Source organism: Scleropages formosus, chromosome 1 (genome assembly GCF_900964775.1).
Source record: "Scleropages formosus chromosome 1, fSclFor1.1, whole genome shotgun sequence".
Lineage (NCBI taxonomy): Eukaryota > Metazoa > Chordata > Actinopteri > Osteoglossiformes > Osteoglossidae > Scleropages > Scleropages formosus.
Window position 1 is genome coordinate 19,601,904 of NC_041806.1, and position 13,428 is coordinate 19,615,331.

A 13,428-nucleotide genomic window follows, 5' to 3' on the forward strand; every position below is an offset into this window, starting at 1 on the left:
GTGAAGCAGGCGACGTAAAACAAGATGTGTCCATGGAAAATCGACGGAACGACCCCCAAGGAGCAATTTCCAGTTTTTTTTGTTGCACCCGCCTCGCCCGATGTTAATACAGTATGGTGGGCTATTGTTTTATATATTGTATTACACAGACATGTTTCTTTACACTTGTACCTTTCAAAATATATTACAAAATGTATAATCCATTGGTTAAAATACATTTCCAGTATAAAACTACATTGGATTTGAGTGAGCTAAAAGCAAATGTCTCAGATTCATTTTAGCATTTAATGCAGTCAAGCGGAGTTCTTTTTTACACGTGCGTTAGCTACAGAGAAATTCCGTGTGTCCCTTATTTTCCTATAAAGATCCCGAAAGTGTCCCTTATTTTCTTCTGCAGGGGTTGGCAACCCTAGTAAGTTTGGTCCCTGCTTCCCATATGAAATACCTTGGATATCCTCATCTGAATGTATTGAGATTCAGTTTTTACAGTAGAACAACCCAATTGCTTTTTTCTGAAGGCCTGCTATTATTTGATATAAAAGTGTGTTAATATTTTATTACAATGTGCGACATATACAGCCAAAGCTAACTGCAGTTTAAATCACAATGTATTGAGTTGCTCTGGATATCTGTGCGCCATTGATTGTAATGAAGTGAAGACGTGACAGAAAACTTTTGTGAAGAACTGTTATAATCCTGTTACATAGATTATTTTGTACTATGGTATAATAAAAGTGGAAATTGTGTGCATTTTGTTTTTAAACTGGAACTAGTGTCCTTCCTTTTTTAAAATAAATATATATTAACTTGTAAATACATACAGTACTTGTCTCACAGTAGCCCGGTTAACTCGCCATAGGTGCAAAGCGGGCAACCGGAAAAGCCCGTGCACGTGAAAGAGCTGTGAGGTTCCGTGCCCAGGCCCAATTGGCGGAGAGCAGGTCACGTGATGGGGGTGCGCTCCGCTGCGGGAATGTTTGATCTTCGTTGGTGGTCCCGGCTGCTGAAAGCGCTAAATAGTTAAAATACAAAGCAGTAAACAAAATGAACGCAAGCAAACAAGCCCCAGTTTGCCATTTAAACACTGAAATTAAAGAGTCGTTTGCTCCTGTGCACAAAAGGGGAATAATGGGCGCTGAAGTGAGACAACAGCAAAACTTAAGTTTTGTGTGTGCGTTGTTTAGTGCAGGTCGGTGTTAAATGAGACTCCCCTGCGGAGACCCGCGTCGGTGCGGGTGCTCGAGGGCCGCGCCGTCACACAGACCACCCACAGACAGAGCGCGGCGAGGGGCCCCGGCCGGCCGGGGCGGAGAGCTGGGAGAGCGGGGCGCCAGACACCAGACGCCATTTCTCTCAGCGGCTCCCTTCACTCGCACACACACACACAGCGCTGGCGGACAAGAAAGAGGCCGAACCGGTGACGGAGGAGAGAGACGGCGGCGCCGCCCGCGGGATGATGGTCCCGCCGACGCAGTTTGCATGAGCCCGTCCGCGGTGAGCAGGGACTCGGCACTCGGGGCTCGGGACGGGGCGGTGGGTTGGCGGGCACAGCGGAGCGCTGCGAACAAAGAGAAAGTTACCGAGCGCGCCGCGCGCCCCCCTTCGCCCTCTCATTTTCACACACTAGTTTTACACCATTTCCACCCTTCCTGCGACGTCCAGCGTTTACTTTGTTCGGGTAATACCAGAAGAGCGCGAATTTATTATAATTAGGTTTGAGGAGGAGGAGGGACAGTTCATGAAGGTCCGAAAAGATGTGCGCGCGCCATGCAGTGAGTGGGGTCCTTAACGGCCCCGCTTCGCTCCAGCCTCCTGTTCAGGTGTCGAGGTCGCCAGTGTTGGCGGCGAAGAGCGCGTGGCTCACGCGCGAGCGCTGCACACAGGGACTGCGTGCGCCGCGCGCACCGTGACGCCGCCGCCGCTCGCGGAACCCTTTCCGATCGATGCGCGTTTCGGACGAAAGCGCTTCTCTCTCGACTTCCTGTAAAAATACGTAATTTTCTTTATTACAAACATCTTTTGACACTTTTTGTCCTCGCACGCGTTTGCCAGCCGTGTATTTCGAGTTGATTTAAAAAAAAAAAAAAAAAAAATTGTCATATTGTGCATTGTTTACTTGTAAATATATTAATTTTTTTTTGCACTGTAAAAAATATGTGCAGTATTCTTCTCAGTACTTTATCTGCTGATGTGCGTGTGTTTTCAGCACGCTGAAGAATAAAGTTAAGAAATATGAAACAGATGGAGAGTAATGTGCAGTAGTGATGATGGATGTGACACACACACACACACACACACACACACACACACACTGCTGGAGAGCTTCAGTTGTCCGGCTCTGCTGTTGGAAGCAGCAGGAATTTAGCTGAAGAACTGTATTTAATTTTTAAAGTGGCTGAAGAGTTTCAGGGATAGGCTCTGGACCACGGCGACCGTGCCCTGGCTTGCAGCGTAATGACAGCGAGTGAGTGAGTGTTAGTTTGTTGCAGTGTGTTTGAGGACAGGGCGGGTGTGTATGTGTGGTACCAGATGGTACCAGGCCTTTTCCACACACTACTTGTGTGGCTTCATAATAATTCCACGGATAAAGTAAACTTGTGGGTAATAAGTGGTAAATCCGAAGGAGCGCCGTGATGGAAAGTGTGTGTTCGAGGGGTTTGTGTCAACTCTCCTCTCTCCTCCAGTGCCAGCGCACTGTACTGCCGTAGCCCCCACCCCACTCACGCGTGGTCCCGCACCTGGATCGGGCGCTTCTGTTCCTCTTGCAGGAGCCTCCCAGCATGCAGGCGTCCCCCCCGCCCGCCGCCACCTCACCATGAACGGCAGCGGGAATGCGTCGGCGCTTGGGAACGTGACCGCGGGTCGCGGCGGAGGCGCCGCCGTGCTCGAGTGCGTCTCCATCGTGGCCATCACCCTGCTGGCGTGCCTGGGCAACCTGCTCATCGTGGTCACCCTGTACCGGAAGCCCTACCTGCTGACGCCCAGCAACAAGTTCGTGTTCAGCCTGACGCTGTCGAACCTGCTGCTCTCGGCGCTCGTGCTGCCCTTCGTGGCGGTGAGCTCGGCGCGGCACGACTGGATCTTCGGCGTTGTCTGGTGCAACTTCAGCGCGCTGCTCTACCTGCTCGTCGGCTCGGCCAGCATGCTCACGCTGGGGGCCATCGCCATTGACAGGTGGGGGGTGGGGATGTCGGGTTGGGTCCTTTTCAGGTCTTCTTTCAGTGTTGGAGCACGCTGCCTCGGGGGGAGTGAGCTTTTGCGTGTAGGTGACTCGCCTCTTAATGACACAGACTTCTAACCTGGAGGTTCTCGGTTCCCTTCCCAGGATTGGCGCCGTGCGCCCTTGAGCGAGGTGCTGTAAATCACTGTGAACGTGCCATGACAGTACTCTGTGTTTTTTTCCACTTAGCTGACACTTTTCTCCAAAAGTGATGTACAGTGTTAAGCTACTTGCACTGATTTACCCATTTATACACCTGGGTTATTTTACTGGAGCAAGGTACTCATCTTGAATTACTCAAGGGTACTACAGCAGGGGGTGGGATTCAAACCCGATGGCAACAACCACTACGCTACCTGCTGCCCCAGAACTGAGCTGTGCTACTGTGTAAAGTTTTTGGAATAAAAGCATCAGCTAAATGACGAAATGATGCTCAGATGAACTAGAAAAAGAAACGTTTCTCCTTTTTGAAAGTACATACACTTCGTAAGACATGTCCTGCATATAGCGTTGAGCGTTTATGGAATAAAAACTCATAGGAGTAGTTAACACAATGACAGAACACAGTAAATTATGGACAGAAACTTGATTACTCCAAGCATTGGACGATGGGGGGGAGAACATCTTGCTGCCACATTGACGGTCTACCAGTCAGCCATCGATCAATATCGTCCTATTAGTCTCCTAATATTGCAACTAAAGGAGCCGATTCAATACTTTTATTAATCATTTTGGTGATGCTTTTTTCCTACAGTGATTTACAGCATTAAACTACTTACAATTATTTAAACATTTATACAGCTGGGTAATTTTTTCCTGGAGCAATTTAGAGTAAGTACCTTGTTAAAGGGTATTAGTTGGAGGTGGGATTTGAACCTGTGACCTTTGGACCTAATGGTAGCAGTTCTAACCACTATGCTACCAGTGCACCCCCCCTCCTTTATTTTTTTTTTATTTTATTTTATTTTTATTTTTATTAATGGAGTGGTAATTCAACCCCCTCGTAACAGGAAGTGGCCTAAGGGGCATTTCACAGAACGACTCGTCCCAGTTAGAATAGGAATGGAAGTGCGGTACAAGAATATTACTTTACCGTTTCTATGTCTCTAAAGCTTTGGTTTTTACCGTCAGCTGTGTCCCAGGAGTTAGGAGGATGAGTTATAAAGTTACTCTTAAAACGGGACAATTTTACCACGATGGATTACTGACCGCCTTGGTGTCACAACCCCTTTGCCCATAGGTACTACGCCGTGCTCTACCCCATGATGTACCCCATGAAGATCACAGGCAACCGCGCCGTGCTCGCCATCACCTATGTGTGGCTGCACTCCCTGGCCGGCTGTCTGCCGCCGCTCTTCGGCTGGTCGGCCTTCGAGTTCGACCGCTCCAAGCGCACGTGCACGGCGGCGTGGCACCGCGAGGTCGGCTACACGGCCTTCTGGGTGGCGTGGTGTGGCCTGCTGCCGTTCGCGGCCATGCTGGTGTGCTACGGCGTCATTTTTCGCGTGGCTCGCGTTAAGGCACGCAAGGTGCACTGCGGGACCGTGGTGGCGGCCCAGGAAGAGGGTTCGGCGCCGAAGGACGGCCGCAAGATTTCCAACGCGTCCACTTCGTCGTGCGGCAGCCGCCGCGGCCCCGTGTACTCGGGCAACCAGTGCAAAGCCCTGGTCACCATCCTGGTGGTGATCGGCACCTTTGTGGCCACCTGGGGACCCTACTTGGTGGTGATCAGCACGGAGGCCCTGTGGGGGAAGGGCAGCATCTCCCCTGGAACGGAGATCCTGGTGACGTGGCTGTCCTTCGCCAGCGCCATCTGTCATCCCCTCATCTACGGACTCTGGAATAAGACTGTGCGCAAGGAGCTACTGGGCATGTGCTTCGGGGACCGCTACTACCGCGAGTCCTTCGTGACCCGCCACCGGAACTCGCGGCTCTTCAGCATCTCGAACCGCATCACGGGTGAGTGGGCGGAGCCGAGCCGCGGAGGCGGAGCCCGGCTTTGCGGGCCGTCTCTTGGCCTTTTGCAGCATCTGGCGTCCTTTTTGTTTTTCGGGCACGTGGGCATCTTTCTTTAGCCGTAGCTCGTGAGTCAGCCTCCGCACGGCCGAGCGATAGCGGCTCTTATTCGCAAACGTTTCCTGCGACTTTGTTTTATAACAGGGAAAAGAAAACAGGCTAGAAGTTCTTTCTTTTCTTTGCAGTTTCCCCAGTTAGATACAGTATGTTGCATGAATAACGATATGCATTTTTGTAAAGAGCATGAGATGCAGAGTGTAGTAATGGGTGCGCCCATGCCTCACTTAATGGGGACGTACGCCCTGGATGGGGTCGTTGTGGTCATCTGTCTCACGGATGTTTATAGTGCACTATAAGTCGCTTTGGAGAAAAGCATCGGCTAAGTGAACTAATAATAACAGTAGTAGTATTGAATGCACTCTCATTGTGTTCCACTGATGAATGGATGAGTGACCCGTTGTAAGTGGTGTATCTAGCAGTGTAAGTCACCGCGGTGAATAAGGTGTGTGGGCTGGTAACACTACATAGAGTTGCTATGGAGAAAAGTGTCTGCTAAGCAAATCAATGTAAATGTCTCTCGGTTGCGATATTATATTTACCTTAATCGAGGGCTGTGATGGCTCGAGCCTGTCCGTGTGACGTGAAGTATGAAACAGTATTTGGTTTTCGGAGTGAAAGACGGTAGGTAGTGGATAAGATACCAGTTATGGAAGTGAAATGATCACCTAATAGGGGAAAAAAATGCAGGTGTAAAATTATGTTGTATAAAAAAGGGTATCTTCATAGGCACTTATAGTAGTTTTTCATTGTATGGGACCCCCATTATATATACGGTGTGGTGGCGCAGTGGGTTGGACCACGGTCCTGCTCTCCGGTGGGTCTGGGGTTCAAGTCCCGCTTGGGGTGCCTTGCGATGGACTGGCGTCCCGTCCTGGGTGTGTCCCCTCCCCCTCCGGCCTTACGCCCCGTGTTGCCGGGTAGGCTCCGGTTCCCCGCAACCCCGTATGGGACAAGCAGTTCAGAAGGTGTGTGTGTGTGTGGGACCCCCATTATATGAGGGCTGAGGGTCCTTCTGGTTGTAGCTCCCAACATAACAAAACGACCTTCCTTTCGATTGTTACGTTTGGCTTTTTTCGTGCTCCGGCACTTTCACGTCGAGAGCTGAACAATGCGAATAATTAGCGTTTTGTTATTACAGTGCAGTGCGCACGGGGCGTGTTTAACGCGGGGCACAGAAAAGACGAAGCAGGAAACGATGCTGCCGACGCCAGTCTCCGGAGTGGCACGAAGGTCGCGTTGCGGCCCCGATTAAACCGAGCGGATCGCGACGCGGGAATACGGACGCGTCCCGTTTCGCCGCAGCCATTCGCACAGGCGCAGCAGTTGCTTACGGCGTGAAACGGGTGCGGAATTCGTGGTGCTTTTCAGGACGCTCTGGACCGAATGGAACCTTTGTGCTGCGTGGGAGGGTCCTGCTGCGTGCTGTTCGCCGTGTCCGCATTGCACCGTAAAGTTAGGCGGTTATTAATGGCGTCGTGTGATGGGCTTTAGAGGGACACTCGAAGTATTAGGCCGCAGTACATATACGGTAGGTTGTCTGCGTAACAGAGCTGAGGGGAGCTGTGTGTCGTGTGTGTTGGAGTGAAGGTCACACTGATGCGGTGGGTGGGTGCATGTGTGTGTTTCCCTTCTAGACCTCGGGATGTCCCCACACCTGACGGCCATGCTAGCCGGCGGGGGTCATCTCCTTGGACGTGGGAGCAGCACGGGGGACACAGGCTTCAGCTTCTCTCAGGACTCAGGTAGGTTTGGCGGATTCCCCCCCCCACGCGGTCACATTTGGTCAAACGGCTGCAGCCCACCTGTCTCGACCCGGTGCGCTAAAGCTGCATCGCGTGCGTGGATGTTGAGCAAGACATCGTTTGGGCCGTCACCGGGTGGCCTTAGAGAGGTCTTAGCGCTGTTCCCGTTTCGCCCCCCAGGTACGGACATCCTGTTGCTGGACAACTTCTCCTCGGACTGCTCCTCGGTCGGGCAGCACGCAGCCCAGTCCGGCAGGAGGAGGAGCTCGGTGACCTTTGAGGACCAGCTGGAGGTGCATTCCAAAGGTATGTCCATCGGGCGCCGCGGACCCCACCTCCTTCGGGGCCGACAATGGCCGTCTGTCCGGGGCTTGAGGGGGCTCCCGCTGGTCCCGCTGACAGCTGCGTGTTTTAATTCGGGGCGAAGCCAAGGAATCTGCTCTTTTCGCTCACTTGCTGTGTGTTGCTCAGCTGTGCTACTGTTTCTTCTCATGTTACAAATTTTCGAAGATACAAACTTTTTTTTTTTTTCTTTTCTTATTTCAAGGTTCAACCCATATATCTGCAAACAGCAGTCAGTTGGCAGTAAAATAGAGTGAGAAAGTGGGGCTTCATTAATTCAATGTGCTTCCATGGTGTCTGGTGTTCCTGACTGTTGGTGATCGATAACATGAGGAACGCTGCACTTATTTATGAGATGAATGAGCTGACTGTCACCGCCGAATGGGTTTTATTCCGTTTACAGTCTTTTTAACGTTGTTTCAAGTCGGTAGACGGTAACGAAATGAGTTCCGTGACAGATTGGTGTCCGGTCAATGTCTCGCACGCTGTGTTTGCAGGAACTCGGCAGCCCCGTAGAGGACGGGTGGTTAACGAAACTGGCATAAACAAGCCTTACGATGAATTTTTCGTTAATTGCACCTTTATCTGAGGTTTTACGGAACCTAACCTGTAGGATATCTGTATTAAGTTATTTCTTTGTAGTAGAGAGATTTCTATACAAATCGAATTACGATCAGACTTGCAGACCCACGTTTTTGAGAACTCAGAATATTTTTAATATTTTGAACTCTTTATAGGGAGTAACCCATTAGGCAATAGAACACAATATGGCATTCTACAGTTATTATTAATTCTACAGTCAGAGGTGTGAGAATTGTCGCTTTGCTCTTGTGCATTTCAGTGCACTGCAGCTCCTCCACCGTCCAGATCAAGGCCGAGATCCACAAATCCCTGGACAGCTACGCTTCCTGCCTGGCTCGGGCCATCGAGAGCGATGTTAAGCTGCAGCTCTTTGGGGGGGCCACAACGCTCCCCACTGCCATGCTGTTGGCGCGGGCCCCAACACGGGGCCCGCGCTACCCGGACGGCCAGAGGCTGAGACTGGAGAGCATCGATGAAGGAATCGTGAACGACGACAGGGATGCGGACGAGGAAATCGAAGAGATCTGCGTATAGCTTCACGTAACTGCAGATACATCCGTGATGCTTTTAGCGCCTTCCATCCGCAGGTGGCGTAGGGTGCTACGAACATTGTGTAATGTTAAAGAAGGCAGAAGTGAGCTGTGGAGAATCTTGCTGTGATAGACCACAGTGTCATGCTGTTACCTGTCCGCCTGGACTGCTCCTTCCCACCTGTGGGAACAGACCACACCCAGAGGGGACGTGTCCTTTGGGATGTTAGCTACACCAGGACACCTGTGTGTATGGCAAATCAGGGCTCATCCTAATTCGCCCAATCCTCACTCAGTGATCATGTCCAGGGTGAATGCTGGGTCCCCTAACTGTATCCTTCAAAGCATTTACCCCATTCTGACCTCTGGTGCAGCAAAAAGGATGCTGCATTGTGTTGTGGAGATAGTGATGGAGTACTACGCTACAGTAGTACCGCTTTTATACATATCACTGTAAAAAAAAAAAAGTGCCACTTTGTGGTGTGTAGAAGAGTGTGACCTGACTTCCTCTAGTGTACTACAGGGGAAACTTTTTTTTTTTTTACTTTCATAAAGGTTTAGTTTCTGTGGTACTGTGTGTTTAATTTGCAAGCTTTTAAAGGATGCGCTGTATTTTTTATGTTCACTAAATAGTTTGTTTGCAGATACTGTTGCTTCACTGTGTAAAAGCAGTTATGAGAGTGCTGGTTATGTATTAGATGCTCAATGTTTTCTGTTCACATGATGTCTGTTTTACTTCAGAATTTAATCTCGCATAGAAGGCCTTCATATTTACAATTTTAAGAAATACAGTCCATCCTTGCTGTTTTGGACTGTTTGGTGGAAGGTCTGAGACAGCCACTTACCAAAATAAATCATATTGGTGCAGTTTTGATAAAGGCCTCTGAACCTATACTACAATAGAGAAAAATTACTGTTTGCAATTATTGAGTATTTAAACAGTTAAGACACATTGATTTAAAATGGAGCTACAGAAAAGGCTGAGGTCAACTATAGTTGCAACTTGTACCGACTCATGACAAATTTGATTTCAAACACTCTTTTCAATGTGTTTAGTGCATAAATAAGCCACCAATAGCTCTTTACAGCCACTGAATCACTTTGACTGGTAAATGCAGATACTTTTTTTCCCCCTCTATTTTTGGACAAAGAAATATTCATCTATATAAAAATGATTACACCTTTGGACTTGTCTGAATTACTTTAGAGTGGGTGTAGGAACAGTTAAGTCAATCAGTTCAAGCGCCCATCTGCTAAATGAATAAATGGAAGATGGCCCCCCAAAGCAAATCCGGGAGCACTTTACAAAGTAGAAGAAACTCCTCGAGTGGCCTAATCAAAGCTGACAAATCTCCTAGGAACCCAAGATTGTTGTACACTGTTGCTCTCCGCATAACCTGCAAGTGGAAGTAATTTTACAAGGAGAAGTGGGCAAACAACACATTATGCAAGTGTAGTAACTATTACAATATCCCACACAAGGCTAATTTGTGCAAACTGCACAGCTACTAAATGTCTGAGGACTAAAGGGAATCAATACTCACTCAAGATGGATTTTCAATATAATGAAGAGATTATCATTGATCAAAATGTTAAGTATGTTGTTAAACATACCATAACCAATTGGATTTTTGTAAGACAGCAAAACAGGTCTGAATACTTTCCACATCACTACTGAAATGGTGATGGATGGCAAGTGCATTTTGTAAGGACATCATACTGTATGTAGTTTTCAGTAAGGTTTTTAATATTCAGTTGATCTAGCTCAAAAATGTGCACAATCAACAGGTGCATAAATACAATATATAAAGTTATGTCATTTTAAAAGCTATGTTGTCACAATGCTGCTGTGTCCTCTAGTTTTGGTAGCTGTTGATTCACTCAAAAATATGTAAAATGCTCATCAAAAGATTTGTTTTTGTGACATCCATGTTCGCACACATTAAACAGCTGGAAATCAGTGCTAAATGCTGCTGCAATATCCATACGCAGAGCCCACCCCACGTGTCAGTCTTACTAGGAAATGCTCACTAATGCCAAACCAAGAGTTTTAAAGAGAATGGTTTACTTAAAGCATAATTTCAACATTTTTTCCATAGGTTTACATGCATAACTGCCAAGTATACAAACACTTATTTATCCATTAGCTATATCAAGAAAACTCACACCTTACTGAGTATGAAGCTCAAACAATAGCTTTTGGAAAAGGAGAAAAAAAAAAAAAAAAAAAATTATATATATATATATATATATATATATATATATATATATATATATATTGCACTTTATATTCTCAAACAACACTCATCCCTATTTTCTGACATTTTACTCTTGGGCTGCAGAGCTTGCATTCACACTTTGTCCCCGATGTTCACAAGGAAAAGTTAGTAGGAAAATTTGCTTAAAAAAAGCTAAAAATTGCACTAATGTTTAGATAAGGAAATAGTGTACGGTTTACTTGTACAAATTGTAAGTGTTCAAGTACTTTGTAGCAAAATTTAAAATAAAAAAAAAAAAAAAAAAGGATAACGGATGGCTACTGCTCGTCCTCGTTTTCCTGTCCGGACCCTTCAGACCGATCGCCCTCCATCCGATCTGTGCGGAGAAGAGAAATAAACGTGTGGATCAGCTGATGGGACGATTCAGTACAAGTGTCCTTAGTTTAACTAGGGCTCACTCTTCCTAACTGCTTGTGTTATAATCAAATTGCTTCTTCTGCAGTCATAACTGACTAGTGCTGAGAACGTGGGTGCGGTGCAGGTAAACACTGATCTTTTGCAGACTGTCAGCAGGCTCACCGGTCCTGATGTGGTTGAGTGAGGCCAGCATCCGCAGCATGAAGGAAGCAGGTACCGTGATAGTGTTTCTCGTCTCCTCCAGCATCAGCTCATTGCGTGTGATCACCTGCAGGGGAACCCGGTGGGTCAAGGAGTTGGGGATTAAGGCTGTGTTGAACTGAACTGATACTGCACCAGAGGGAAATGTGCTTGGAGCACACTGGCAATGCTGCCACCCAGAAAACCAAAACACAACCTACACTATTCCATTTACATACATATCAGACTGTGCAAATCTACAACCCTACACATGTAACTAATTTGATTTACTAGGTTAATAGGCAACAAAATAAGAGCACTCATGTTTATCCTACACCTGGGGACGCTGCAGCTTCCTCCTGATAGAAGTAATCAAAATGAAGAATAACAAAATCTTGCTTGATCAGTCTCTAATGTCATATATCCTACAAAGAAAAGGGAATTGGTCAACTTGGAAGGAAAAAACAAACTAGTTAGATGCTGAGTGAGCTCACACTGCCCAATAAATGGATTTAGACAAAATGAGTTATACTTCAGCTTCTTAAAAATACTTACCTGGGAAAAAAACATTTTTTTCTTCCCTCAATAAATGATCAAAAAGCAAGCAAATGCACTTGCATGTGCCAGGTCTCCAGCCAGTAAAGCAGAGTGAGATTACCAGTGTAAATGTGACATACCTCCTCAGCAAGGACTGTGTTGAATGAAGGCAGCTCTTCTAGAGGGGACCAGATCTTGATATCGTAGTCTATTCCAGAAGAGGCAAGAACTGGAAGGAACAGCAAGAGAAAGAAAGAGGAAGATGAAAGCAACATGTCTAAGATTCCTGGTGTTTAGCAAGTCTGAACGTTGGTCTGCTGAGAGTGGAACGCTACGCCGTGCGGCTGTGTGTTACGCACTGGGGTCATAAGGGTGGGGCTGAAGGCAGTTGACAACGTGGTTGTCGGCCTCTAGCAGCATCAAGTGCTCTGCCGTGCGCCGGTCCCAGATGAAGATGTGACCGCAGTCAGAGCCACTCATCACAAAGCTGTTGCCCCAGAAGCAGGACTCCTTGATCTGCAGCCAAAGGAGTGACCACAAGCTCATCGTCCAAAGTACACTCTGAACACACACCTGTATGTGTGCTTTCACTCACTCATTAGCCAACACAGAAAGGTGAGAAACCAGAGCAGTTAAAAGACTTAAAATTATGACTAAAAGGAAGCAGGTTCAAATCCCATGTTCAAGAGGGACTCTAGTGGGACCCTGAAGCAAATTCCTTTAACTCCTGTAAAAAATTCACGACTGTGTAAAACAAACAAAAAAAGTTGCTTTCCAAAAGTCTGTTAAACACAAACAACAACAACAACAACAACAACAACAACAACAACAACAACGATGTTGTGACCAGTCCCTCTTGAACGCACCATTGTCCTGGAGTTGCGGTGGCCTTTGTAGACCATCTTGACTGAAGGTCTCCTGATGTTCTGAGTCTCGCTCTCCTCCATCTCTCGCCTCTCCTTCCTCCTGCGAAACAGCTCCTGAATACGGGCAGCTGCAGAGCGCCTGTGGAGCGTAACCAAGGGTATAAGTAGAAGCCGGTCATGTGCACCTACCCCCTTCCGGTGCATCCTGCTCATACAACACCGCCATCGACAGCTTTAACATTGGGCATCTTCTCCTTAAAGAGGAAAAGGTCAATTGGACCCATCACCGGTTGAGAAAATGCCATGTGGATGACTGAAATGTGAAAGTTAACTGAAGGGCAATTATGTTTCCAGCACATGTAACATATTGCAGTAAATTTTGTGTGTGTGTGTGTATGTGCGCAGTTTTCTGGTGCTAAAAAGCTTCACAATCTGCACCACATAATAAGAATAAAAGTTCTTTGTGGGTGCGGATTTCTCCAGCCTCTCTTCATCCATGTGGGAGCTGAGCAGCTGTCACCTACAAGCTTTCCATAGTGAAAGGTAACAAATGATTATTAATAGCTTCATCATAATATTACAGTCTTAAAGTACTGTGCGGTTCATCCAACCAGGGGTACACAGGACAGTCCAAACCCACACATGCAGGTGCTGCAAACAGGGAGAGTTAGTGCCCTACTCGCATGCCAGCAATGCCTGTCCTCCCCCAAACACACA

General features: G+C 47.4%; 2 protein-coding genes across 4 annotated transcripts in view; one reads left to right on the forward strand and one right to left on the reverse strand.

Annotated features, from left to right (window-relative positions):
• Positions 1–1,189: 1,189 nt before the first annotated feature.
• Positions 1,190–9,963, forward strand: gpr161b (G protein-coupled receptor 161b). The gene is made up of 6 exons (XM_029253036.1): positions 1,190–1,494; positions 2,769–3,174; positions 4,461–5,179; positions 6,931–7,038; positions 7,219–7,344; positions 8,222–9,963. The coding sequence occupies exons 2-6, from the start codon at positions 2,816–2,818 to the stop codon at positions 8,494–8,496; spliced, it is 1,587 nt and encodes a 528-aa protein (XP_029108869.1). The 5' UTR covers positions 1,190–1,494; positions 2,769–2,815; the 3' UTR covers positions 8,497–9,963.
• Positions 9,964–10,778: 815 nt separating this feature from the next.
• Positions 10,779–13,428, reverse strand: part of dcaf6 (ddb1 and cul4 associated factor 6) — a 31,013-nt gene continuing 28,363 nt past the window's right edge. For all 3 annotated transcript variants that reach the window (XM_029253031.1, XM_029253029.1, XM_029253028.1), the window contains 5 exons: positions 12,712–12,850; positions 12,205–12,361; positions 11,986–12,074; positions 11,291–11,396; positions 10,779–11,087 (listed from right to left, as the gene is read on the reverse strand). In XM_029253031.1, coding sequence (XP_029108864.1) covers positions 11,029–11,087; positions 11,291–11,396; positions 11,986–12,074; positions 12,205–12,361; positions 12,712–12,850 — 550 coding nt within the window. In that variant the 3' untranslated portion in view covers positions 10,779–11,028. The remainder of the gene's footprint in view (positions 11,088–11,290; positions 11,397–11,985; positions 12,075–12,204; positions 12,362–12,711; positions 12,851–13,428) is intronic.

What these genes read in the sequence shown, in the direction of transcription:
- gpr161b (XM_029253036.1), top strand. Translation starts at nt 2,816, where the DNA reads ATGAACGGCAGCGGGAATGCGTCGGCGCTTGGGAACGTGACCGCGGGT. An exon ending in GGGGCCATCGCCATTGACAG is followed by an intron (nt 3,175 to 4,460) that starts GTGGGGGGTGGG and finishes CTTTGCCCATAG; the next exon opens with GTACTACGCCGTGCTCTACC. An exon ending in GCTGGAGGTGCATTCCAAAG is followed by an intron (nt 7,345 to 8,221) that starts GTATGTCCATCG and finishes TGTGCATTTCAG; the next exon opens with TGCACTGCAGCTCCTCCACC.